Source organism: Entelurus aequoreus, linkage group LG14, assembly GCF_033978785.1.
Source record: "Entelurus aequoreus isolate RoL-2023_Sb linkage group LG14, RoL_Eaeq_v1.1, whole genome shotgun sequence".
Classification (NCBI taxonomy): domain Eukaryota; kingdom Metazoa; phylum Chordata; class Actinopteri; order Syngnathiformes; family Syngnathidae; genus Entelurus; species Entelurus aequoreus.
This window is the reverse complement of record NC_084744.1, coordinates 60,241,021-60,266,074: the sequence shown is the minus strand read 5'-3', so window position 1 is coordinate 60,266,074 and position 25,054 is coordinate 60,241,021. Positions and strand designations below refer to the sequence as shown.

Genomic DNA, 25,054 nt, shown 5'->3' with positions numbered 1-25,054 from the left:
TAAAAAACCAAGCAAATATGCTGAAGGGTGTTTTGTTTGTGCTATGGTGCCATGTTTTGGACCAGTTTGCTCACTGCAGTGTCTCCATACCGGAGTAGCCTCAGTCTTCTTGCCTTCAATAGCGTTTCTACTGGTATGCATTCTTCATACATCACTCCAAGAAACGTTTGTAAAAGGTTGTCCCGATCCGCCGATAATTGCCAAAAAATGCGTATCGGCAAGGCATGGGAAAATGCAGATACAGATCTAAAAAAAATTCCGGTCCGTGTTTTCCAATGCACCTATTTAAATAATACATTCCACTTTTCTGCAGCTCCCTAATTTCCGTCCCGTACTTTCCAGCACACCTTCAACACATCCACAGGTCTGTGTCCTAACCGTTAAGTGAATTAAAAGTTACCAGTAAAAATGTCAGCTGTCTCTGTGCGATATAGAAAATGACTATATGGTGATATTGGAGTATACGTTGCTTTTAGCTGCTGGCATTACACTACAGGCTCTTCTCACTCTTTCTAGTCAGACAGCAAGCGCACCTTCTAACTAGGGCTGCAACAACTAATCGATTAAATCGATTATAAAAATAGTTTCCGATTAATTTAGTCATTGATTCGTTGGATCTATGCTATGTGCAGATTTTTTTTAATTTTTTTTTTTACAATTTTTATTTTAATTTTTTTTAAAGGCCTACTGAAATGAGATTTTCTTATTTAAACGGGGATAGCAGATCCATTCTGTGTGTCATACTTGATCATTTCGCGATATTGCCATATTTTTGCTGAAAGGATTTAGTAGAGAACATCGACGATAAAGTTCGCAACTTTTGCTCGCTGATAAAAAAGCCTTGCCTGCACCGGAAGTAGGGTTGGGTATCGAGTATCGAGTGGAACCGGGACTAACTTTCCGATTCTCCCGGAATCGTTCAAAAGTTAAAATTTCGATTCCTAGTTTCAATACCCAGTCCGCCGACCGGAAAAAAAAGAATAAGTCCGCCGACCGGAAGAAGAAGCCGCTGAACACCAACGAAGAAGCGCCCACCGCCGGAAGTGTTAGCGAGTCAGTCAAGCATGGATAGCGGGCGTCGGCGGTCGAAAGTGTGGCTTTATTTTACTAAAAAAAATGAAATATCGGCGAAATATAACACGTGCGACAGGACTGTTTTGTGCTTAGGAGGGTGCACGTCGAACATGATGGAGCACCTCCGAGTTCATGAAGTACAAATATATGCATGTCCCGTCTTCGACGCGCTGCGCCGACCGTCCTCCTCCTGCTGTCAGATCCCGCTTTCTCCTATTTATGCCTTCAAGCTTCTTCCACACCCAGCGAACGTGTATTTTCCACAGCAGGAGACACTATCTGTCCAGAACGCTCACGCATCCTGCCTGAGAAGGCGGATATGGTCATTTTCCTAAACAACAACTGTCTCTGATCTTATACTGTACCTGCTGCTAATCTGGACTGGGTTTTGCAAGTTGTTTCTTATTGTTTATTTGCTTTTCTGCACCAGGTTAGCCCATCAGTGGGAGCACGCTAACATTTTTAAGTACCTGCAGCATCATACACTTGAGTGTGTAAATGTGTTTTCATGAGGTTTCCTGCAGCATCATACACTTGTGTGTGTAAATGTGTTTTCAGGAGGTTTTCAAAAATAAAGCTCTCTTGAGGAAAGTGTACCCCTGTGAAAATGTATTTATAATATTTATATTCAAGTTCATAGATTTGATATTTATATTCTAGTTGAAAACAGCCCTGTGAGGAATTTATAGTAAAGTTCATAAAAACTTAATAGAATTAAAATTGATGGGGAATGTCAGACTATTTCATTCAGAAAGACTGTATGTAGGTTAGCTAGCTCATTTAAAATATCCAAAACTTTTTTTTGACCCTGCCTCTTAAAAGAATCGGAATCGAGAATCGTCAGGAATCGGAATCAGAATAGGAATCGTTCGAATTCAAACGATACCCAACCCTAACCGGAAGTAGCGTGACGTCACAGGTTGTGGAGCTCCTCACATCTGCACATTGTTTACAATCATGGCCACCAGCAGCGAGAGCGATTCGGACCGAGAAAGCGACGATTTCCCCATTAATTTGAGCGAGGATGAGGAAAGTGAGAGTGAAGGATTAGAGGGCAGTGGAAGCGATTCAGATAGGGAAGATGCTGTGAGAGGCGGGTGGGACCTGATATTCAGCTGGGAATGACTACAACAGTAAATAAACACAAGACATATATATACTCTATTAGCCACAACACAACCAGGCTTATATTTAATATGCCACAAATTAATCCCACATAACAAACACCTCCCCCCTCCCGTCCATATAACCCGCCAATACAAATCAAACACCCGCAAAACACACTCAATCCCACATCCCAAAGTACCGTTCACCTCCGCAAAGTTCATACAGCACATATATTTCCCCAAAGTCACATACGTGACATGCACATAGCGGCACGCACGTACGGGCAAGCGATCAAATGTTTGGAAGCCGCAGCTGCGTACTCACGGTACCGCGTATCCAACTCAAAGTCCTCCTGGTAAGAGTCTCTGTTGTCCCAGGCCAATGGTAAAGCTTGTCCCAGGCCAATGGTAAAGCTTGACTGTCATCGTTCGGGAATGTAAACAATGAAACACCGGCTACTTGTTTGTGTTGCTGCAGCCGGCCGCTAATACACCGCTTCCCACCTTCAGCTTTCTTCTTTGCTATCTCCATTGTTCATTAAACAAATTGCAAAAGATTCACCAACACAGATGTCCAGAATACTGTTGAATTTTGCGATGAAAACAGACGACTTAATAGCTGGCCGCAATGCTGTCCCAAAATGTCCGCTACAATCCGTGACGTCACGCGCAAACGTCATCATACCTAGACGTTTTCAGCAGGATATTTCACGGGAAATTTAAAATTGTACTCTACTAATCTAACCCGGCCGTATTGGCATGTGTTGCAATGTTAAGATTTCATCATTGATATATAAACTATCAGACTGCGTGGTCGCTAGTAGTGGCTTTCAGTAGGCCTTTAAATAAACCTTTATTTATAAACTGCAACATGTACAAACAGCTGAGAAACAATAATCAAAATAAGTATGGTGCCAGTATGCTGTCTTTTTTCAATAAAATACTGGAAAGAATAGAAATGTAGTTTGTCTCTTTTATCCGATTATTAATCAATTAATTGAAGTAACAATCAACAGATTAATCGATTATCAAATTAATTGTTAGTTGCAGCCCTACTTCTTACACACGTCACATACTGTCACGTCATACGTCACATACGTATACGCCCTCTCCCAGCAGAGAGATAGCAGCATGGCTAACGTTAGCTGTGATGCTAGTGCAGTTGTTTTAATGTAGACACATAGAATCATCATACTGCTGTGATTATATGCATCAAGTGTTCATTCAAGGCTAAGGCAAAATATCCAGATATATATCGTGTAACGCGATATGGCCTTAAAATATCACGATATTAAAAAAAGGCCAAATCACCCATCCCTAGTTCAATGATGCCATTTCTGTTTGTCATGTATAATTTTGTCCATTTTGTGTTTATCCTTGAATAAACAGGTCAGTTTCTTGTTACCAACCATTGTGTATTATTCAAACTCACCTAATTCAGCTGGCTAGTTGTTATCAAGAGTACTAAAACCCTTTTCAACATGAATCTGACAACTAAGTAGGCTAAATAACTTTAAACTTTAATAAAATGCTCGGATAGGCCAGTATCGGCCAGTATCGGTATCAGATCGGAAGTGCAAAAACAACATCGGTATCGGATCGGAAGTGCAAAAACAACATTGGTATCGGATCGGAAGTGCAAAAACCTGGATCGGGACATCCCTAGTTTGTAAGTTTTACAATATAACTACAACTGTTTATATATACTTATTAAACTGTCCCATGTGTGGTATAGGACTGTTGTCATGCATATTTGTATGTGCTATCGTAACGTATAAAAACAATACATTAAAAAATATATTTTGTTCTCTCATCTCTTCCCCATTCTCATTAATTTTTGAAAAGGCTCCAGGGACCCCCGGCTTAGGAGAACAAAATGCAGCCATCAGAAATTGTCCTTTGAAATGATGGGAGGTGAGAACATGGACAGGAGCATTAGGGGAACCAAGAGACTTAATGGACACCTGCTGCGTTGATGAGTCACGTATGTTAGAAGAGCTAAGCAAGGTGGCGTGATGTGTCCGCAGGGCGATACTGCAAACAAATCAGCGCCACACACACACACTAAGGGAAGGGCGTGGCAGCGGGGTTATTTATAGATGTACTTCCTGAGAGAAGTAGACAGAGAGGCGGTGTGAGAGAAAGCAAGGTCAAAGGAAAGAATTGGAGCTGACTTGGCACATGATTCTCACTATGTGTGTGCACAATTAAGCCTTCCAGGATAATAGACTAAAAGTATCATTATTGTTCATTAGCACAGCCAATACCTCAAACCTAGTCATCAGTCACTACCTTTTCATTTTGTATTAACCACATATCCTAAATACTCTGTAAACTTTTGAGACATGTCACCTTTTCCATATTGTCAATACCAAGTCAGGGTGGTGTTCCAGTTAATACAAAAGCTGATTAACATACAATTAGGTCATAGAAAGGATGTACATGCACCTGACAGGTGTTCCACAAGTATTGTGGAATTTGTTAGAGTCTGACATGTCATTGAAATAAGACATTAAAGCTTTACTTTACTGGGGTGAGGAAGAAACAAACCTAACGATTAGGAATGTGACAATCCAATCTGCCATTTTTTTTCTTATAAAATGGTGCGGCTAATTTTTGGATTTGTCTTCGCTAGTGGCCGTAATGTTTTGTGTTCAATACGTTTCATTAAACGCAAGCAAAAACACTGAAAAGGTGCGGCATTGTTTGTGCTACGGCGCCATCTTTTGGACGAGTTTGCTCATTGGAGCTGTTGCGGATTCCTGTTTCAATGCCTTAAACTGAAAGTAAAAGAATCCATAGCATTTCTGCTTGCAAAGATTCTTCATTCATCACTCCAAGCAAGGCTTGTAAGTTGGACAATATGACTAAAACAATTCTTACTTACTAAACCGTCCCATGTAGGAGTGTTTTCATGCAGATTTTATACATGCTATCGTAATGTCATCAAGCTAGCGTAGTTAACGTTATTTTTAATTGCATTTTAGATATCAAATCCTGGATTGCAGATAACTTTTCACAGGAGAAGACTGAGGTTTTAGTCAGAGGTCCTGAGAAAGAAACTACAAGCATGGTTTTTGACTCCATCACTCCAAGTGAAAAATCTGGGCATTGTTTTAGACTGTGACCATAGTTGGCCCAGTTCTCTCTCAGGGCAACACAGAGACACTACTAGGGATGATACTCGAAACCGGTTTTCCCGGTTGTTTGATAAGAAAAGAACAGAGTCCTCGGACTCGAATCCCTTTATGAGAACCGGTACCCGTTATCGAGACCACTATAGTAAAGGAAAAGAGTTGATTCTTTATTCGAATCCCGTCCCGACCAGAAATGCCCCGTGGGACATCACAAGAAATGACGTCACGTAGCTCAGTCATTAGGCGCAGATAGCGAAAGCAGGAAAAACAATGGACGGGAAAAAGCGCTCCAAGGTGTAATAAAGTTCAAAACAAAAGCTATAATCCATCGAATAACTTTACTGAGAGATTTGAGCAGACTACAAACACATGACCAACACTTTTACCACCAACCGGAAACATAGCAACCAGGCTAGCAACGCACCTCCTTTACGGCAGCTGTAGCAACGTTCTTAAAGCAACCGCAGCACATACATATATATACAACATATCTCCCTTTTTTAACTTTAGTTTTTCTTTCCTTGTAAACGTTACAAAATCACACTGTAGATGTGTTGTCTGTCTAATTATAAATAATGCAGACGAGGCGTGTTGGCTGACTTCTTGACGTTTACTTTCACAGCGTGACGACATGCAACACTTTTCGGGGCTACCGCGCATGCTCGTCACTCCCGTTGCATGCTGGGTAGTGTAGTTGTTATATTCTCTAGCTCATAAAATTTTTCCCCCTATAAAGAAATAATGTTAACTCAATAAAGTGTATTTCTTTTTTTAGCTTTAACTTTTCATTTTTTTAGCATTGTAACCACATTTGCAAACAACTTTTCTCTTCATAGAAGTTTCTTTCAATAAAGAAATAAAGTGCAAAAATGTCAAAGCATCATAACAAACAGTTATGTTCCAATAGCAGCAGAAGTGCACTTTTTGGAAAGCTGTATTATTTTCAGTTTTGTGCCCAAGGGACTGATTTTATTTAACACTATATTATTATTTATACACCTATAGTGATCACAGAGACAGGTTGTTTTTGTGTTACTGTATATATTTGTTTCTCTGAAAAATCCCACTTAATATTCTTTGGGTAACAACAGTCAATATTTATTTATTTTATTTTATTTTTTTAGGTGGGTAACAGTCAATATTTATTTATTAGATTATATTTTTTTTATTATATAATAAAAGTGAGCTTTTGTTAAACCAAATATTGTGTGTTTTTTTCCATATACAACAACCTATCTGGACTCCATAAGAGAATCCATAAGGAATCGGTTCGATAAGAGGATTCGATAATAGGCTCGAACTCGATAATTCCTTATCAAACATCATCCCTAGACACTACTGCATGCTTTTATAGATTATTGTAGCACCCTGCTTACAGGTCTTCCTAAAAAGCTCATTGCACCTTTACAATTACTCCAAAATGTAGCTGCCCGTTTCCTGACAAAGATCTATGGAAGTAGAATTGTCTCACAACTTATATATATATCAATATGATATTAATACATATTTATATATTAATAAATAAATACAAATGTGATATACAAATAAATCATTTGTATAAATAAACACGTATTTGTAAATATATTTTTGAGATTTGAAAATATATATACAAATAAAATTTATAAATATAAAAATGTGACATACAAATAAATCAAGAATTTGTATAAATCAACGTATTTGTAAATATATTTTTGAGATTTGAAAAAAATATGCTTGATTTTGTATTGAATTTGCATATGTGGATCGCTTTTGTGTCGATGAGACATTCCTCCCACAAAGCAGATGCACAAATAAATGTGACCTACACACTCCCCTGAACAACCAGCAGAGGGCACTGCAGCCAGAGCGGTCTGGGTCACAGAGCATTATATGCATTGTACACAGTTAATCTAAAAAGACCGTGCTAGCTGCTTATTTTATTGTATCAATGCCGTTTAATGACCTTGTCCCGATGTAGATACTGATCTCTTATCAGTGCAATGTGTGTCAAATTATCATCATATATCAATCATCATTTGACCCTCTCCAGTGTGCCTCTGATTGGCTCACCAGTCTCTGACCATGTCTGTGACCCAGACCGCTCTGGCTGCAGTGCCCTCTGCTGGTTGTTCAGGGGAGTGTGTAGGTCACATGTATTTGTGTGGGAGGAATGTCTCATCCACACAAAAGCAAAAAAGCGATCCATATAAGCAAATTCAATACAAATACAAAATCAAGCATATTTATATTCAAATCTCAAAAATATATTTACAAATACATTCATTTATACAAATTCTTGATTTGTATGTCACATTTTTATGTTTATACATTTTATTTGTATATATTTTCAAATCTCAAAAATATTTACAAATACACTTTTATTTATACAAATTATTTATTTATTTGTATGTCACATTTGTATTTGTATACGGTATTTATTAATATATGCATATGTATTAATGTCATATTGATATATATATAAGTTGTCAATGTGAGACAATTCTACTTCCATAAAGATCAGAAGGCTGGCCCACACTACACCAGTTTTAAATTGACTCCCCGTGTATTTCAGGATCAATTTTAAGGTTATTCTTATGGTTTATAAATGTTTTTATGGTATTGGGCCTTCTTATCTTTTAGATTTGCTTTTATCCTACTAACCTTCACAGACCCGGAGATCCTCGGGCACTCAGTTCCTATTTATTCCAAAAGTCAGAACACAAAGTCAGGAGATGGCATCTTACTATCGTTATGGCCTTGTCCATGGAACAGCTTGCCGGAGGAGCTCAGGGCGGCAGAGAATGTTCGTGTTTTTAAAAGCAGACTAAAGACCCACTTTTTGCAATTTGGTTTTTACCTAATATTTATTCACTTTTACTGAAGTCATTTGTACTTTACTTTGAATTTTATTAATTATGCAATATTTTATTTAGTGTTATTTATTTGTTATATAATTATTTCTTGTCTTCAAAAGTTTACTTGTATTTTCTTTTTACTATTTTCTTTGTTTTATTATTTTTACTCCTGTGATAGTGTTAATAACTTAGCTCCTCTGTACTCATGCATCCATTTTCGTGTGTGTGTGTGTGTATGCTTGTGTGTGTGTGTGTGTGTGTGTGTGTGTGTGTGTGTGTGTGTGTGTGTGTGTGCGTGTGCTTGTGTGTGCGTGCATTTCTTTTATGTATGGAAAGCGCTTTATAAATAAGTTTGATTGATTATGCCAACACGTTTACGAGTGTCGGTGTTAGTATTATTAACTTACAACAGCATTCTTTTTGTAATGTTTCACTTTCACAAATTCCTCAGTAAATTCACCACAATGTCATTGTGGAGTTATTGAGTCTGTTTAGCTGATTGGAGAGCTAGCTCACGCAGCTAGTGGGTCCATGACCATGACTTCTGTTTTGTTTGATCAGCCATTTTACTGACGTGTTACAGACACAGTTTTGAAACCATTAAATAAACATTGACAAAATCTTTGTGTAAATAACACATTTCACAACATATACACTACCGTTCAAAAGTTTGGGGTCACCCAAACAATTTTGTGGAATAGTCTTCATTTCTATGAACAAGAATAGACTGTCAAGTTTCAGATGAAAGTTCTCTTTTTCTGGCCATTTTGAGCGTTTAATTGAGCCCACAAATGTGATGCTCCAGAAACTCAATCTGCTCAAAGGAAGGTCAGTTTTGTAGCTTCTGTAACGAGCTAAAGTGTTTTCAGATGTGTGAACATGATTGCACAAGGGTTTTCTAATCATCAATTAGCCTTCTGAGCCAATGAGCAAACACATTGTACCATTAGAACATTGGAGTGATAGTTGCTGGAAATGGGCCTCTATACACCTATGTAGATATTGCACCAAAAAGCAGACATTTGCAGCTAGAATAGTCATTTACCACATTAGCAATGTATAGAGTGTATTTCTTTCAAGTTAAGACTAATTTACAGTTATCTTCATTGAAAAGTACAGTGCTTTTCCTTCAAAAATAAGGACATTTACATGTGACCCCAAACTTTTGAACGGTAGTGTATATATATGCGGTTAATATGGGAAAAAAATAATGTTTTAGTGGGTGTGCTAATATACCGGTGCATTCTATAGTCCGGAAAATAAGGTAATTTCCCATTTTAAGTTGAAACAAAAGGACTTTTACACCACATCATTTTTGGAGTTACACCTGTATGCCCATCTCAAGTAAAAATTGCTTATTATAAGTTGAAAGCATAATTGTATGGTGTTAATATGAAGATGTATTTTATGACGTAAGGGAAATGGAAGTGAAAAAGATGCAAGTGCGATTGAAGGGGGTGGGAAAAAAAAAAAAGAAGGATGGTTGAGTAAATGTATTCGTCCACCATTTTAGAGTAGCAGTGAATGGCCAGCAGTCATTATTATGCTAAATTAACCTGGGCGCTGCAGGCCAGCACTCAAGATGGAGGACAGGCTGAAAGAGATAACAGCTAGTTTACAAACGTGCGCGCGCACAACAACCCCTCCCCCACGCCAAGTTGTGGTCAGCAGCTTGGCCTTCATTATCATTAGACGCCATTTTCTGCCACAAAAGACAACCCCTCCCCCAATGCCTGCCCTTCATTGCGTTCCCTGCCCCCTTGTCTCTCTTCCAGTGGCCCGCACACACACACACACACACACACACACACACACACACACACACACACACACACACACACACACACACACACACACACACACACACACACACACACACACACACACACACACACACACACACACACACACACACACACACACACACACACACACACACACACACACACACACACACACACACACACACACACACACACACACACACACACACACACACACACACACACACACACCCCAGTGCTGACCCCTTTGGTCCGCCCTCTTCCTCAGGATAAAAGAGCGGCGAAGAAGGAGAAAGAAAGACACATTCCTCTATCCGATCAAGTTTCCTTCCCCCTTCACATCAGACTGCAATACTGCTTACTTAGGAAGTCTACCAGCAGGTGTTACAATCACTTTTCTTACCTGGACTTTTTGGGGGTCTTGGTCTTGGGTGTGGGGTTCTTGACTTTCTTCTCCTTGGGCTCTTTGGGAGTCTTGGGGGTCTTAGGCGTCTTGGGGGTCTTAGACTCGCCGCCCTCTGCCTTCTCCTTTGGTTTCTTTTTCCGTTTCTTCTTCTCAACAGGTGGCGAGCTTCCATCTACAATCCCTGTGCCCATACCCTGCTCACTTCCTGGTGTGGCATCTTCCGGCTTCTTGCCCCCCTCTTCTCCGTCCTCTTTTGTTTTCCTCTTCTTCTTCTTTTTTGGCTTGGCTTCCCTGCCATTGGCGTGCTCTGTGCTGGAGTCACCGGTGCCGTCAGGAAGCATCATTACCGGCTCGGCGGATGGCTCCGCGGGGGAATGCTGAAAGGCCAAAGAGAAAGATCTTGAAGGCAGTACCAATGTCAGGACTCTGATGTAAATGAGGCAACAATCAACCTACGGAGTAGTTTTACTAGGACTGCCAACACACAATCATCTCAAGAGTTCAACACTTCACTTTCAATTCATCACATGCATTTTGTTAATGTTCTGATTGATCGCCATTCTTATTTGTAACTATTTCAATCCATTTAAAAAAAGAGTAAAAACATTGTTTTCAATGTGTCCTGTCTAAGCATGAAGACAAATGATATTGTTGATGTAGATCAGAGTTGTTCCACCTTTTTTGAGCTAAGGCACATTAAAAACACACAGACACACCACCAGCAGAAGAAAATGTTAAAAAATTAAACTCCACCAGGTTGTCGTGCCTTATTTGGAGTTTGTTGTTGTTTTCCTGTGTGTAGTGCTTTAGTTCCTGTCCTGCGCTGTTATTTTGGTGGCTTTTCCTGTTTTGTTGGTGTTTTCCTGTAGCAGCTTCCCACCTTCCTTTGAGTGCTATCGCCTGACCTGCTTTGTATTGGCAAACAAGACTATTTCAGTTGTTTTTATCCTTCTTTGTGGGGACATTGTTGATTGTCATGTCATGTACGGATGTACTTTGTGGACCACGCTGTAAGTCTTTGCTGTCGTCCAGCATTCTGCTTTTACTTTGTAGCCAGTTCAGTTTTACTTTCGTTTTGCATAGCCATCCCTATGTTTCAGTGCCTTTTCCTTTCCCTTCTGCTCATTTTTGGTTGAAGCATTACATAACCTTTTTACCCGCACACCGTGTCCCGCTGTGCTCTGCATATTGGGATCACGACAAACCATCCTCAAAGCAATTAACTCCCTGCTGCCACCTACTGACATGGAGTACTACATGGTTACTCTTTATACAGCACAGACACTAGACCACGGCACATTATTTGCAGATTATAATTATTGATTTGCAAAAAATACTTTTTTGACCAATTAGGTGAAGTTGCATCATTTCCCACAGCACACCAGACAATATTTCACAGCACACTGATGTAGATGATCACATGTGCTATGTGTTGCCTTATTTGTATTTGACTTTATTCAATGTTTGGCTAGAATTTTATTCAACAAAACCATTGTTTTTTTGTTTTTTTTAGTAATATAGACATTTATCAGAGCTGTTTATCTATTGTCTGGAAGAATGTAGTTAATCATAGAACTGGCATCCAACGTTATTAGAAAAGTATTGATTCTGTATGGAATAATTACCCACAAGAATGAAATGAAATGGTGGCCAAAGATTCCCGGTCTTAATGTTTACCTTCAAGCAGTGGTTCTTAACCCTAGGGCTGTGGACCACTGTTGGGCCGCCAAAAAAGCGAATGTTTCTTCGCTCTGTACTCTGTTGTAATACACTTCTCCACCACTTGTGGCAGTAATCTCAAACAAACAAAGAAGTCTGGAGCTAAAGTCTTCAAGAAGTTTATTATGCGCAAGATGTATGACTAAAGCCGTTTTTTTTCTTCCATTTTATAGACAGTCTAGTTAAGAAACATACTTGTTATTAATTCAGTTTATTTTAGCACAACATAATTGTATGTAAATGTATTATTTATCAGTTATCAATTCTATTCACTATATGTGCTTAGTACTAGAGGTGGGGGAAATCATGGATTTTTTAGATGCATCGCAATTCGGACACGGACAATTATAAAATCCATTAGTAAACCTCAATAATCTGATTTATTTATTGTAAATAAAGTAATGGCGACAGTTCTAAAATGTGACTGACTGACTCCTTTATATGCAGGCACTTATGTTCCACACATGTCTATCAATGTAATAAATGTAATGGGAATTAATTGAACTGTTTATTAAAAATGCACTGTTTTTAAAAGCGGCAAGAGATAAACGCTTATTTAGTGAAAGGAAATGTAAAACTACAACAATTAAAGATGCATGGATTTATAATGGAATCGTACATCCTGAATGGTGAGGTGCCCAAAGATTCCCACTTCTAGTTAGTACTTATTTTTCTAATCAGCCTGACCCAAGACTAAGGTTTATGTCTTAAATATTTGTGATCGGCATATCGTTTTATATTTTTTTGACAATGTTGTAAACTGTAAGTAGGTCAGATTTCATTATTGAACATGTTTCAAATGACTAATTCAGTGTGAATATTTGAGTGGGCCCCGAGGTGAAAAAGGTTAAGAACCTTCTAGAGTGTTTCACAATGGCCAAACGCATCGTTGTTGACACAGATTGTTCTTCACAATACTTCAATAGAAGTTATTCCAAAGCAGTCATGTCCCAAAATGCAACAACCAATGTTGACCTGAGTAACTCCAACCAAAATAATGGCCCATTAAAAATCCCCTGTTTTAAGTTGTCCAATACAAAATGTAATTTTGTCATGTGAAGGAAAATCCTACTCTTGGTTTTATTCCCACTTGATGTTCAGATCACTAAGTTTCATGTTCAAGTCAGGCAGAATAAACAGCTTTTGTCATGAATTAAAAGTAATATTCCAAACAAATATGTTTCTGTGGAACTAAGTATACAGTGTTTCTCTGACCATAGGGCACATCGGATTATAAGGTGCATTGTCTATTTTCATACAAAAGGTGCACTGGACTACAAGGCGCATTAAAGGGGTCATATTATGATTTGTTTTTACATTTTAAACACTCCCTTGTGGTCTACATATAAGGACAGTAAATCTTTGGCCACTACACGATTCCATTCATTCAATTCTTAGGGGTAATGATTCAGAATTGGATTTAGAATCGATTCAAAACGATTCTTTATTCCAAATCAATACTTGTTTAATACCATTGGGTGCCAGTTCTATGAATAACTACATTCCTCCATTAAATAGACAAATCTCTCTGATGTTTATATTACTTATAAGAAAACTGGTTTTAATAAAGTCAAATACAAATAAGACAAGAAGTAAATGTGTACAGCAGATATAGATCATCTACATCAACTATATGATTTGTCTGAGTGGATGGAAAGGACAGATTCAAAATAATATATATATATTTATTTTAATAATGGTTTTTGATTTTTCTTTCTTTATTAAAATTGTTACAATTCAAAAATCCATTTTTTGGACACCCTGACTACATAACGTAATGGTGGTTCTCTGGTTAAAATGTTGCATGGATGAAGTTTTACAGACTACCTCTCCAGGAAACGCTGTTTTGTGGGCATTTATTTGGAAGTTATCATGCCACGATTTGACCAGTCTGGCCCACTTGGGAATAGATTGTCCTCCATGTGGCCCCTGAGCTAACATGAGATTGACAGCCCTGCATTACACCAAACTAGGGCTGCACCATTATGGCCAAAATAATAATCATTATTTTCATCAATATTGAAATCAACATTATTTACTGGCAATTAAAACCATTTTTTTGCAAGTTCTATCTTTCATTTCAAAATGAAACTATGAGAAGAATGAATAATAAAATAAAATGTACACAAATCAGAGGGCTTGCTGAGTGCGATCATAAAGTGCAAACAAGTGAAAAAACATCATAAAGTACCAATGATTGTCACACACACACACACACGCACGCACGCACGCACGCACGCACGCACGCACGCACGCACGCACGCACGCACGCACGCACACACGCACACACACACTAGGTGTGGTGAAATGTGTCCTCTGCACTTGACCCATCCCCTTGTTCACACCCTGGGAAGTGAGGGGAGCAGTGAGCAGCAGCGTGAATCATTTGGTGATTTAACCCCCAATTCCAACCCTTGATTATGCATGAAAGTCACATACACATTCATTGTACTGCTCACAGTATCAATAGGACATATGTCTCTAGACATATCAAATGTTATTCCATCCGTTATTTTGGCGTGTGAGAGATTTGGATACGGGGTCCCTCAGTGCACGGTTGATGTTACAATCGTCTGTACTTTGGGCGCCCCTGCTTTTGTAGCTCGCTCGGTTAGCAAACAGCCTTACAGCCCAGGTAGACGATGGCGGTTGAGAAAAGCATGGAAGTGTAGTTTGTTCATGCAGCTTTACCGTGCAACTCCTTTTGGCAAGAAAGCCAGGCGTGCGGTCGTGTTAAAATGCGTGCCTGTTAGAACCCTGCGGGATGTAATAATGCATTTATTGCTAGCTTCAACCTGTGTTGTCACTCACTCCTACTGGCTGTCACATGAGTCCACTGCCCCCTTGCGGTTGGCTGACTCTTGTAAAGGTTAACATGGCTGACCCTCGTTTAATCGCAGCTGCCAAAATCGTGGTCAAGATTAAAATCCGATGAATTGTGCAGCCCTACAGCGAACTACAGGATGAAGACACAATGTGTTCACGGTCCAAGGTAGCGTGAATATGGAGAACGTCAGCTTACTTCCCTCTTCAGCACCAACGTTGCAACCTGAGTAAACAAACTGGCTGACGCCTCATTTTTCCCTTTTTTGCCCTTCTGCAATTTCAAGCCTGGCTCCTACTCCCTCCTTGATGCATGCTTTCTGTGAGAGGAAACTGGTTACCAGCTGTTGAGAGCTGCCCCCACCTCCTTCCTCGCTCTCTCCAGCTGCTCAGGGTCCCAGTAGCAGATGGGAAATCAGGCATCATGACACGAATAAATTATCCCCATACTTCAAAAAGTCACAGTGAGGGGAGTGGGCTTTTGTTAGCATGTGTGGCGGACTAGCAGAGGAGCTTCTTGGAAGAAGCTAGCACTTCTACTCAACCTCTGCACACAAACAGGGTGAACATTTGGCAAAACGCGCACCACTATGTTGTTCATTTTAGCAAATACACCACACGGTGCCAGTGCGATATGTAATACCACACGACCATAGCCCCGCTCACCCTTTAGAGCACAGCTGTAACTTCCTGGCACTTAAACTGCAGAAAATAGTTCTGTGTTTGCACTTTTCAATATTTTGTTACACGTTAGGCATTTCTTATTTTTCCACCTACATTCCAGGAGGTTATTGTTTACTATAAAATGATTTTAATATTTTGCTTATATTGTTTTCCATGCTTGTGTTGACATTTCCTTTCGGCCTTCATAGCTGAGGGATTATAAACCGAGAAATCTTACATTTAAAATATTTTTCTCTTGGTCCTTATTTTCGTTGGGTCATAAAAACTAAGGATCAATATTAATAGATATAAAACACATGTATCGTGATACAGTATTCATGCATATCACCCAGCCCTAATAATCGCTATAGAAAGTTTGTTCTGCTAGTTTTTTCATTAGCCTGTCAATGAGCCGGTCCATTGTACGTTAGCATTTAGCTAGAGCCAACACTCATCCTGCATAACTGTAACGCTTTTTTTTTAATCTCACATGTATGTGATGTACTTTACTTTGTGTGGTTAGTTCATTGTGGAGGATATCAGTAGACCGCCACAAGTTATTCCCCCCCACCCATCTCTCATTTAAAAGACTGTTTACATACTTGGCAAACTAACTTCCAACATTCAGGAAGGGCAGAAGTACAAAAGGCAGCAACAATTGAAAAATACAGCAAAATAATATACTATAAAAGGTAACATGTATGTAAATAATAACAAATATGTTTTTGAATTTATGTATAACATTTTAATCCTTTTTTTTTTTTAAAGTTATGCATCATCAGCGATTATGCAAATTAAATGTCACATTGGCCACACCTCTACTTCCACAAGTATATTGAAAGTTCAATATTAATAGAAATAATCCTGGTTATCAAGTTGGTCATAATTATGCAACCCTACTGCACTTTGAACATTTCCCGACCAAATGCACGATTGCACCAAGAAAAATTCCTAGTTTGTGAACCCGTTCTCAAACAATGGCAATAAAACTATTCTGATTCTGAAATACAAGAGATAAACCTTGCAAGTCAGCCATGCACCTCACATCACTGTGTGGCACGTATCCAAAGTGCGGCGGGGGGCCATTTGCAGGACGCCGGTCAGTTTTTAATGGCCAGCGGCACATTTGAAAAAATACTGTTAAAAAAAAAAGTGTACTAAAATAGCAAACGGGTGTAACGTAACAAGAAAATGTTGCAATGTTGACACTAATCTGCCATGCAGAGAGTTTTTTACTTTGAAACGGTCATTGCTCAAAAAACCATACAATTGTATAATTGACGGATGTATTGAACGTTGATCTGCAGATTTAGAATTGAAAATAACTTATTTCTAACACTTCTTAAAAAAACTGTCATTGTTCAAAAAAATAATGAATTAAAAGCAATGTTAAGAATTATTTACCCAATAAAGGCTCCAATTACTTCACTGAAAAATGTTTTAGGGAAATATTGTATAAATAAATGTTTGGCAACAGATAGATGGGAAGTTGATACACAGATATTTAAATGTTGAAAGTAAAAAAAACAAAGGTATTTAACACATAAATGACTGAGACGTTTCTGGGTTCCCAGGGACTTTTAACATTGACCAAAGTTGAGGCAGTGTTTCTTAACTATGGGTCGTTGGGCCGCCAAAATAGGTCAGGGGCCGTACTTATCAAGCTTCTTAGAGTGCCATTTTACACTTAAGTCCTGAGAATTTGCGAAATTTAGTCCTACTCTCAAACTTAAGAATAAAAGCTTTTTATCAACGTTCTTAAGTCTAAGAATCACTCCTACTCTCCACGATATTTAAGAGACCTTCAGAGGTGTCTTAAGTGGTTAGGAGTTGCCAGCAGGGGATGGCACTGAGGCGAGAGAGACGTGCGCCAACGTTCAGGGAACGGAACAATGTTTTGTTTTTTTTGATGACAAGCAGCTGATCAAACGGTATCGTTTAGACAGAGCGGATATTATTTTTGTCACAGATTTAATACTTTTCGATTCCTTGTTGATTTCTGCATGTGTCTGCAGTGGGCTAGTATATATAGAGCCACCCACACCACTTTCAAATTAGTGGCCTAATTAATGAATTGGAAAGAAAATGCTAAGACAGTAGCGTATGTGTGTGGCCGTGAGGTGAGTGACGTCAGTGAGTGTGTGGGCGAGAGAAGAGAGGGAGCGGTAGCGTGAGTGCCGGCGGGGACTAGTTTGTTTTGTATTATTTTGTAGTTTATTGTCAAAATATACACTCCCATTGTCCACTTAAATATTTTCAAGATATTTATTTATTCTTAGACAACGGATTCCCTTCCGTGATTGGTCATTTCTATGGACACAGAAATGACGTCACCTAAAATTCTGTTTACGGCACATAGTAATGTCGTAATTCAGCTCTGAGTGTGACACTTAAGATTCAGTCCTACACTTCGCTGAAAGTGTGAGTAAGACGCTTGATAACTAACTTTTAAGTGCAGCTTTCAGCCAAGAATTTATTTACTCTTAAGTCATCTCTTAGCAGACTTCTTAGGAGTCATTCTAAGAAGCTTGATAAGTACGGCCCCTGTTTCTCAGCTAGTACTCAGTTGTAATACACTTTTACACCACTTGTGGGAGTAGTGACAATCGAAAACAAACAGAAGAAGTCTGGAGCTACAGTCAGATTATTTTGCGCAAAAATGATGACCAAAGCAGTGAAACTCTTTAATTTTAATGAGTTTAGTCAAGAAATGTTTTCATTAGTAATTTAGTTTATTTTAGCATATCGTAATTGTATTATTAATAATATTGTATTATTGAATAGTTCTTCCAATGTTTATGAGTCCCTTCTTATGCAGTATGTTTGGTTATTGTTATTTTTTTTCTAAATCAGCCTGACCTAAGCCTCAAGTCTATTGAATGAAATTAAAATCAAAAGTAAGTTTAGAAATTCAGTATTAATATTTAAGATGTCAAACAAGTTAAGAACCCCTGCCTCAAGGTCTACAATATACATTGTATTGGTTTTAAAAATGAAAAACATCAAAATGGCCCCCGCATGGTGTAAAAACACCCCTGCTGTTTGGTGTCATGTCTGAGGAAAAGCCATAGGGCACCCCAACATGACAAGCACATGTGTGAATGTGGGATGTTGCTACGTCAGCAAATTGAACAAGTCCAATGCCATAGCAGCCACTCTTCAGTATAAAAGACACAAGTGGGAGGTGCTATCATTCCCCAGCTGATGCTTAGTGACATGTACTGCAAGGTCACACACACACACACACACACACACACACACACACCTGCTGACACAGGTAAATAATGCCAGCAAATAGGGATAGAGAAATGGTGGTAGATTGAAAGCTGCTCTCCTATTATGCAGAAGATGGCAGTGAAGATAACGCGCACATAAACATTTCTCCACTTCAGCAATACGCAGTGCCAATCACAGCAATACATGATCTTATTGAAAAGTGGGCAGTAGGGTCGGGAATCATAAACCTGGTTCCCAGGGTGTCCATTCCTCCAACATTGAACGTGCTCATATGGACCAATTCCAACCATTTTACTTTCCCCCCAGGTAGCGAGCCTTTGGAATAGGCTACAGTTTGCAGGCATGTGATTGGAACTTAATGAAAAAGACTGAAAATAGGCTGGGGGTCTGGGGGCTCCAGGTCCAGGTCCAGGGCGGTGCCTGGGTGGAGGGAGTCCCTCTCCACTTCTAACTGCTCCAATTGCAACAATCATTAAGAGTACAAACAATATTTATCCTATTAGCTAACTTCCTTTATCCATGTGCGATTTATAGCATGAAATAACAAATATCTTGTTTGTTTCAAAATGATTCAACTATTCAATTTCCAAAAATAAAGAGTATAAATAATGAACAAAACACTGTGCAATGAAAATGACAGTTAGCATTTAGACGTGTCTGCCACAATCATGTGTTCTTAAATGTGTATTCCATGTTTGGATTTGTGCTTACATGGTCAACAAGTCAAATGAATGTTTTATCATACATGTGGCCAACATTGTGGCTTTCCTGGACGTGGTCTACATGGCTAAAAGAAACATCTAAAGAAGAGAATCCCTCTGCCATCTTCCACTAGTCTATTTAAATATATAAATCTTGAATATTCCCTCTTCTCTTCTCCCACGCTCTCCTCCTCATTTCAATCATCAATGTTTCAATCAATGTTGACTTATATAGCCCTAAATCACCAGTGTCTCAAAGGGCTGCACAAGCCACAACCACATCCTGGGCTCAGATCCCACATCAGGGCAAGAAAAAACTCAACCCAATGGGATAACAATGAGAAACCTTGGAGGGGACCGCAGATGTGGGGACCCCCCCGGGCGACCGGTGCAATGGACGTCGAGTGGATCTAGCATAATATATAATATTTGGGATGTCTGTTGTGATGTCACTTCCTGGTTCCATGACCCGCCCTATCTTGCCTCTGATTGGGCTGTCCCTAATGTTTTGCCCTGATCTCAACCAATGGTGACGCATCATAGTAATCATGGATGTTCTTATACATAAACCAACCAATCATCATTGATGTTTGTCTTCTGCCCGTGGTGTTGCTTCGCTACGTAGCTTTCATTTTTAACTTCATCATGTTTAATGGAAAACTTTACTTTTTACCACTGGATGATCAAAAACTGTACTCATTACATAGTTGTTGGCAGGTATGGCAAAGAGACGGATCAAGATTTTAACACACATTGTAGGTCGGAAAATACAAAGAAAAATGGAAAATGATTTTTTACAGAGATAAAAAAGACGTATTTCCGACTATAGAGGGGAAAAACCACATGCCTGAGTTTGTCTTGGTGCGGCCCCTGATTTTATTTTGTTGTTTCTCTCTCTCGCACATTACTGCGGGTACAGCACAGCCATGTAAACAACAGCTTTGGCCAACAAAAATGGCTACCGTGGCCCCACAATGCACTGCAAAATCACATGCCCTTTGGAGCTGGTATGTTGAGGTACCAGTGATGTGAATACAACTATGTTTATTGGTTAAAGCCACAACAACCAGAGGGATTAGGGCTACACAGCAGAAGCCTTTCCTAGACGAGAAGGTGTAGAGGCTTGCTGTGAGCAGTGGTGGCCGGGGGAGGGGCAAGACAGGCGTGTTATATGTCAACTGGAGTGGCGCACGCAACGCGGCGTGTGTGCGTGCACGTGCATGTGTGATGTAGAATAAAGGTCACAGCACAGCACTCGGTGACCTTGAACGGCGTTTAATAACCATGCTTAGTGAACAGATGGAGCTTAGACTAGGAGCAGTCTAGGTCTGCCTGCGTGTCTAACAAGAGAACACTAGAAGGATTCCAGCAGATAGGCAAGCCTCTAACCCACGTGCCTTCTTATTCCAGACCACACTCTTGGTGTCTGTGTGTGTATTTGAGGGATGGGGGGTTGTGCAGCCTGCAGGCAGTAATGTTCACCAGTCAACTAGGTCAGGAGCGCCTGTGACAGCCACAAAACACAGGCCATGAAGGTGAGAGCTATGCTATGGACCATAGGACTAGGCCTATATAGGTCAATTAACCCAACGATAAATAAAGATGAAGTCGGTATCTTCTTCATAACCACCACATTCATGCCTTGTTAGGGATTAGGGAGCAGTCACTCTTTGGCATATGTTTCAGCAGCTGCGGCCATACTACATGCACAATAACCGCTGTAAAACTCCCAACGGTTAGTATATATCAAATTAAAATGATTGAAACACCGTGATTGACAACTGCACTTGGATAAACCTTTAGAAAGACTAGCGTTAGCTTGCTGGCTAGCCTAAATGCTAACATGAAAACAATACACATTAGCGTATTGTCCCATTAAAAAAGGTCATACCCCAATCTTAACATTACTGTCCAAACAACTTAGGCACTGTTTACACTGCACACCAATTTTTTTTGCCCTCAGGTGACAGATTGGATTTTTTTGCCAGTCTAAACGCTCCAAAGTGCTTCAGATTCAGGTCACATCAGGAGGTAGTCCTGAATCCCATTGGAATCTGATCTTTTCAAATGTGACTTCAGTCTAAACACAGTCAATGTGACTTTTTCATCGTCTTTGGCCAAGCTACATCACTCGTGTGCGTCTTAAAGACACAGAGGAAGTGGATATTTCATCACAACATCCGGTTTCACTTTCTATTTAGGACGGACACATTTTGGGTGAATCACTTGTCAATAGTGCACAAATAATAGTCTGTATGGAATATATATTTAGATTCAGAAGAAATAGTGGTTGTTGAAGGACAGGAATTGACACTGCGGTGCATTTGTTTACATGAGTTGAGAAATAAATCTCGTAGAACCACACTGATGTCTGTGTCTCTTTTTACTTAACAGACATAAAAAGATTGCAACCCTCCCAAATATATTACACTATATACATCCATTCATAATTATTATATTACTTTGTTATTTTCACGTACAAAAAAATAATTTTTAAGGTGTGGCGACCATATCTATGGTGGCAGCTTTTATTTTACTTTGTAGTATTAGCAACTTCCTCCCGATCAACTTGCTTTGTTTTCACGTTGGCAAGTCAGGCATGTGATTTGAACTTAATGAAAAAGACTGAAAATAAGCCGGGGGTCTGGGGGCCACAGGTTTGCCTCTGATTGGCCTGTCCCTAATCTTAACCAATGATGGATGTTCTTATACGTAAACCAACCAATCATCATTGAGGTGTCCCCTGCTATATTTCTCCAACCGCTACATGGGTCTAAAAATAGCTAAGCTACGGAAATCGCTACTTGTTTAAAAAGTAACAAAGCTACTGCCAAGCTACTGGGAAATGTAGTTAAGCTACGTCGCTTCCATTTTGAAGTTAATCCTTTTTAATGGAAAACCGTAGTTTTTACCACTGCAGCCGTAAACCAGAATGGATTATCAAAACCAGTACTCATTACTGAAGACCATTGTTGTTGGCAGGTATGGCAAAGAGACACATCAAGATTTTAACACACATTGTAGGTCGGAAAATCGGAAAAAATATATATTTTTCTATTTTCACAGAGATAAAAAAACACAGATTTCCGACTATAGGAGGGAAAAATCTCATGCCTGCAAACTGCGCATGCAAGTGACGTTGAGGCCACATGTGCGTCAACACTGGAGTCTGATAAAAATCACATTTGACTTGCAGTGTAAACAGTCAGCTGGAAAAAATCTGATTTAAAAAACATCAAATTTGGGCTACTTTGTCCTGCAGTAGTAATTACAATGAACATAAAAGCTGGCATGTATTTGCAGAAACAACTCCACACTGACCATCGTCCCTTCAACAGGTGACGCCACACAAACCGGAAAGGAAAATAACTGATCACCCAATCAGCATTTATTAAAAAAACATTCTAAAATGTTTACACATTTAAATGGAAGACGATAAACTTATTTAAGCACACAAACAAAAATAATATGGCTCTTATGAAACAGTAATTCATTTATTTATTTGTTTTATTTGAGTTATTTAAAAAAAATACAAAATATTTGTGTGTGTGTGTATAAGTACTTTTTGAGCACATTCAACAATGCCACGATAATATTGGTAACCATGCTCATTTTGGTCACAATAACTGTATTTAGCCATTGTTTTCATTGTTCTGGTTGTGTATATTTGAGGGTCTTCCACCCCCTCTTGAACAATGAGAACATTGCATTGCTTTTGGTTGTGATTTTTATTTAAGTGCGAAACAGTATATTCTATTTTTATTGGTTTTCTTTTTAACTTGGATATTTCAATGGCAATGTTACAGTTAACATGAAATACAAGTGTAACTTGCAAACTTATTATGCGGTTCATTTGGTCTCAAAATAACGTGGTTTAAGGGCAATAATTTGTAGGTCAATATATGGTGCAGCAAAAAGAGTTTTGGGGCCAGGCCTGCTTATTGTGTGTGAATGCATGAGTGCTTTGAGAGACTCAACACGCTAATGGAAGCAGAGGGCATGGACATAAACATGGATGATATTCCCATCATTCCCTGCTACTTTGCCACAGGATGCACATGTTCTACTTTCACAAACCTAAACATCTGGCTCCTTACATTAAAGAAAAGATGACACCCTTGGAAAAAAAAAAGTAGCCAGGAAAGGGACGTGGAGAGAGCGGAAAGAGAGGAGACAGGAAGGGAGGTTTCCTCTAAAGAGAAGGGGGTGAAGTGGGAGCTTGGGGGAGGAGAGATGTGTGTTAGTCTGGATGATTACCTGCACACACACACACACACACACACACACACACACACACACACACACACACACACACACACACACACACACACACACACACACACACACACACACACACACACACACACACACACACACACACACACACACACACACACACACACACACACACACACACACACACACACACACACACACACACACACACACACACACACACACAATACCCCACTGAGCAGTCTTCTCAAATGTCATGTACACAAACTCCCCCCACACACCAAACATACAACACACCCTAAATTCCAGACTATAAGCCGCTACTTTTTTATTGAACGGTGCGGCTCATTTATGGATTTTCTTGGCTGACGGCCATACAGCAAATAGTTTTCATTAAACACAAGCAAATACACTTAAATGGTGTCTTATTGTCTGTGATGTGGTGCCACCTTTTGGATGAGTTTGCTCACTGTGTTTCCTGCTGTTTAAAGCTTTGAACCGGAAGTACAAGTGCCGCTCTGTCTTCTAACCGTCCATAGCGTTTCTACTCGTATGGATTCTTCATTCATCACTCCAAACGACGTGTGTAAGTTTTACAATATAACTAAAACTACTCTTACTTTATAAACTGTCCCATGAGTGATGTCTGTAGGAGTGTTTTCATGCCTATCTTGATATCGTAATATAACCAAGCGAGCGTTGTTAGCATTAGCTAATATGCTAACACGTTGACAAGTGTCTGTTAGCATTATTAACGTACGATGGCATTCTTTTTGTATTGTTTCATAAATACACCAAGATGTCGCCGTGATGTTATTGAGTCTGATTGGAGAGCTAGCTTCCGCAGCTAGTGGGTCCATGATGATGACTTCTGTTTTGTTTGATCAGCCGTTTTACTGCCGTGTTACAGACAGCGTTTAAAAACAATTTAAAAGGTATGTAAAACATTTTCTAAATATTTCTGTGTAAAATTCTCATTTTGCAACATAAATATCTGCGTGTTATAGTCCGATGCGGCTAATTAGGAAAAAAATATTTTGTGTAGTGACTAGGTGTGGGAAAAAATCGATTCGAATTCGAATCTCACGTTGTGCGATTCAGAATCGATTTTCATTTTTAAAAAAACGATTTTTATTTTATTTTTATTACTTATTTTTTTAAATTAATAATTTCAACAAAACAATACACAGCAATACCATAACAATGCAATCCAATTCCAAAAGCAAAGCCGACCCAGCAACACTCAGAAGTGCAATAAACAGAGCAATTGAGAGGAGACACAAACACCACACACAACAATTGAGAGGAGACACAAACACCACACACAACAATTG

The 25,054-nt window shown here is 39.2% G+C and overlaps 1 protein-coding gene across 1 annotated transcript in view; it reads right to left on the bottom strand.

Moving 5' to 3' along the window:
- Positions 1-25,054, bottom strand: part of chd7 (chromodomain helicase DNA binding protein 7) — a 123,710-nt gene that overhangs the window by 67,723 nt on the left and 30,933 nt on the right. The window contains exon 4 of the mRNA XM_062070373.1: positions 10,339-10,718. Within this exon, the coding sequence (XP_061926357.1) occupies positions 10,339-10,718 (380 nt within the window). The remainder of the gene's footprint in view (positions 1-10,338; positions 10,719-25,054) is intronic.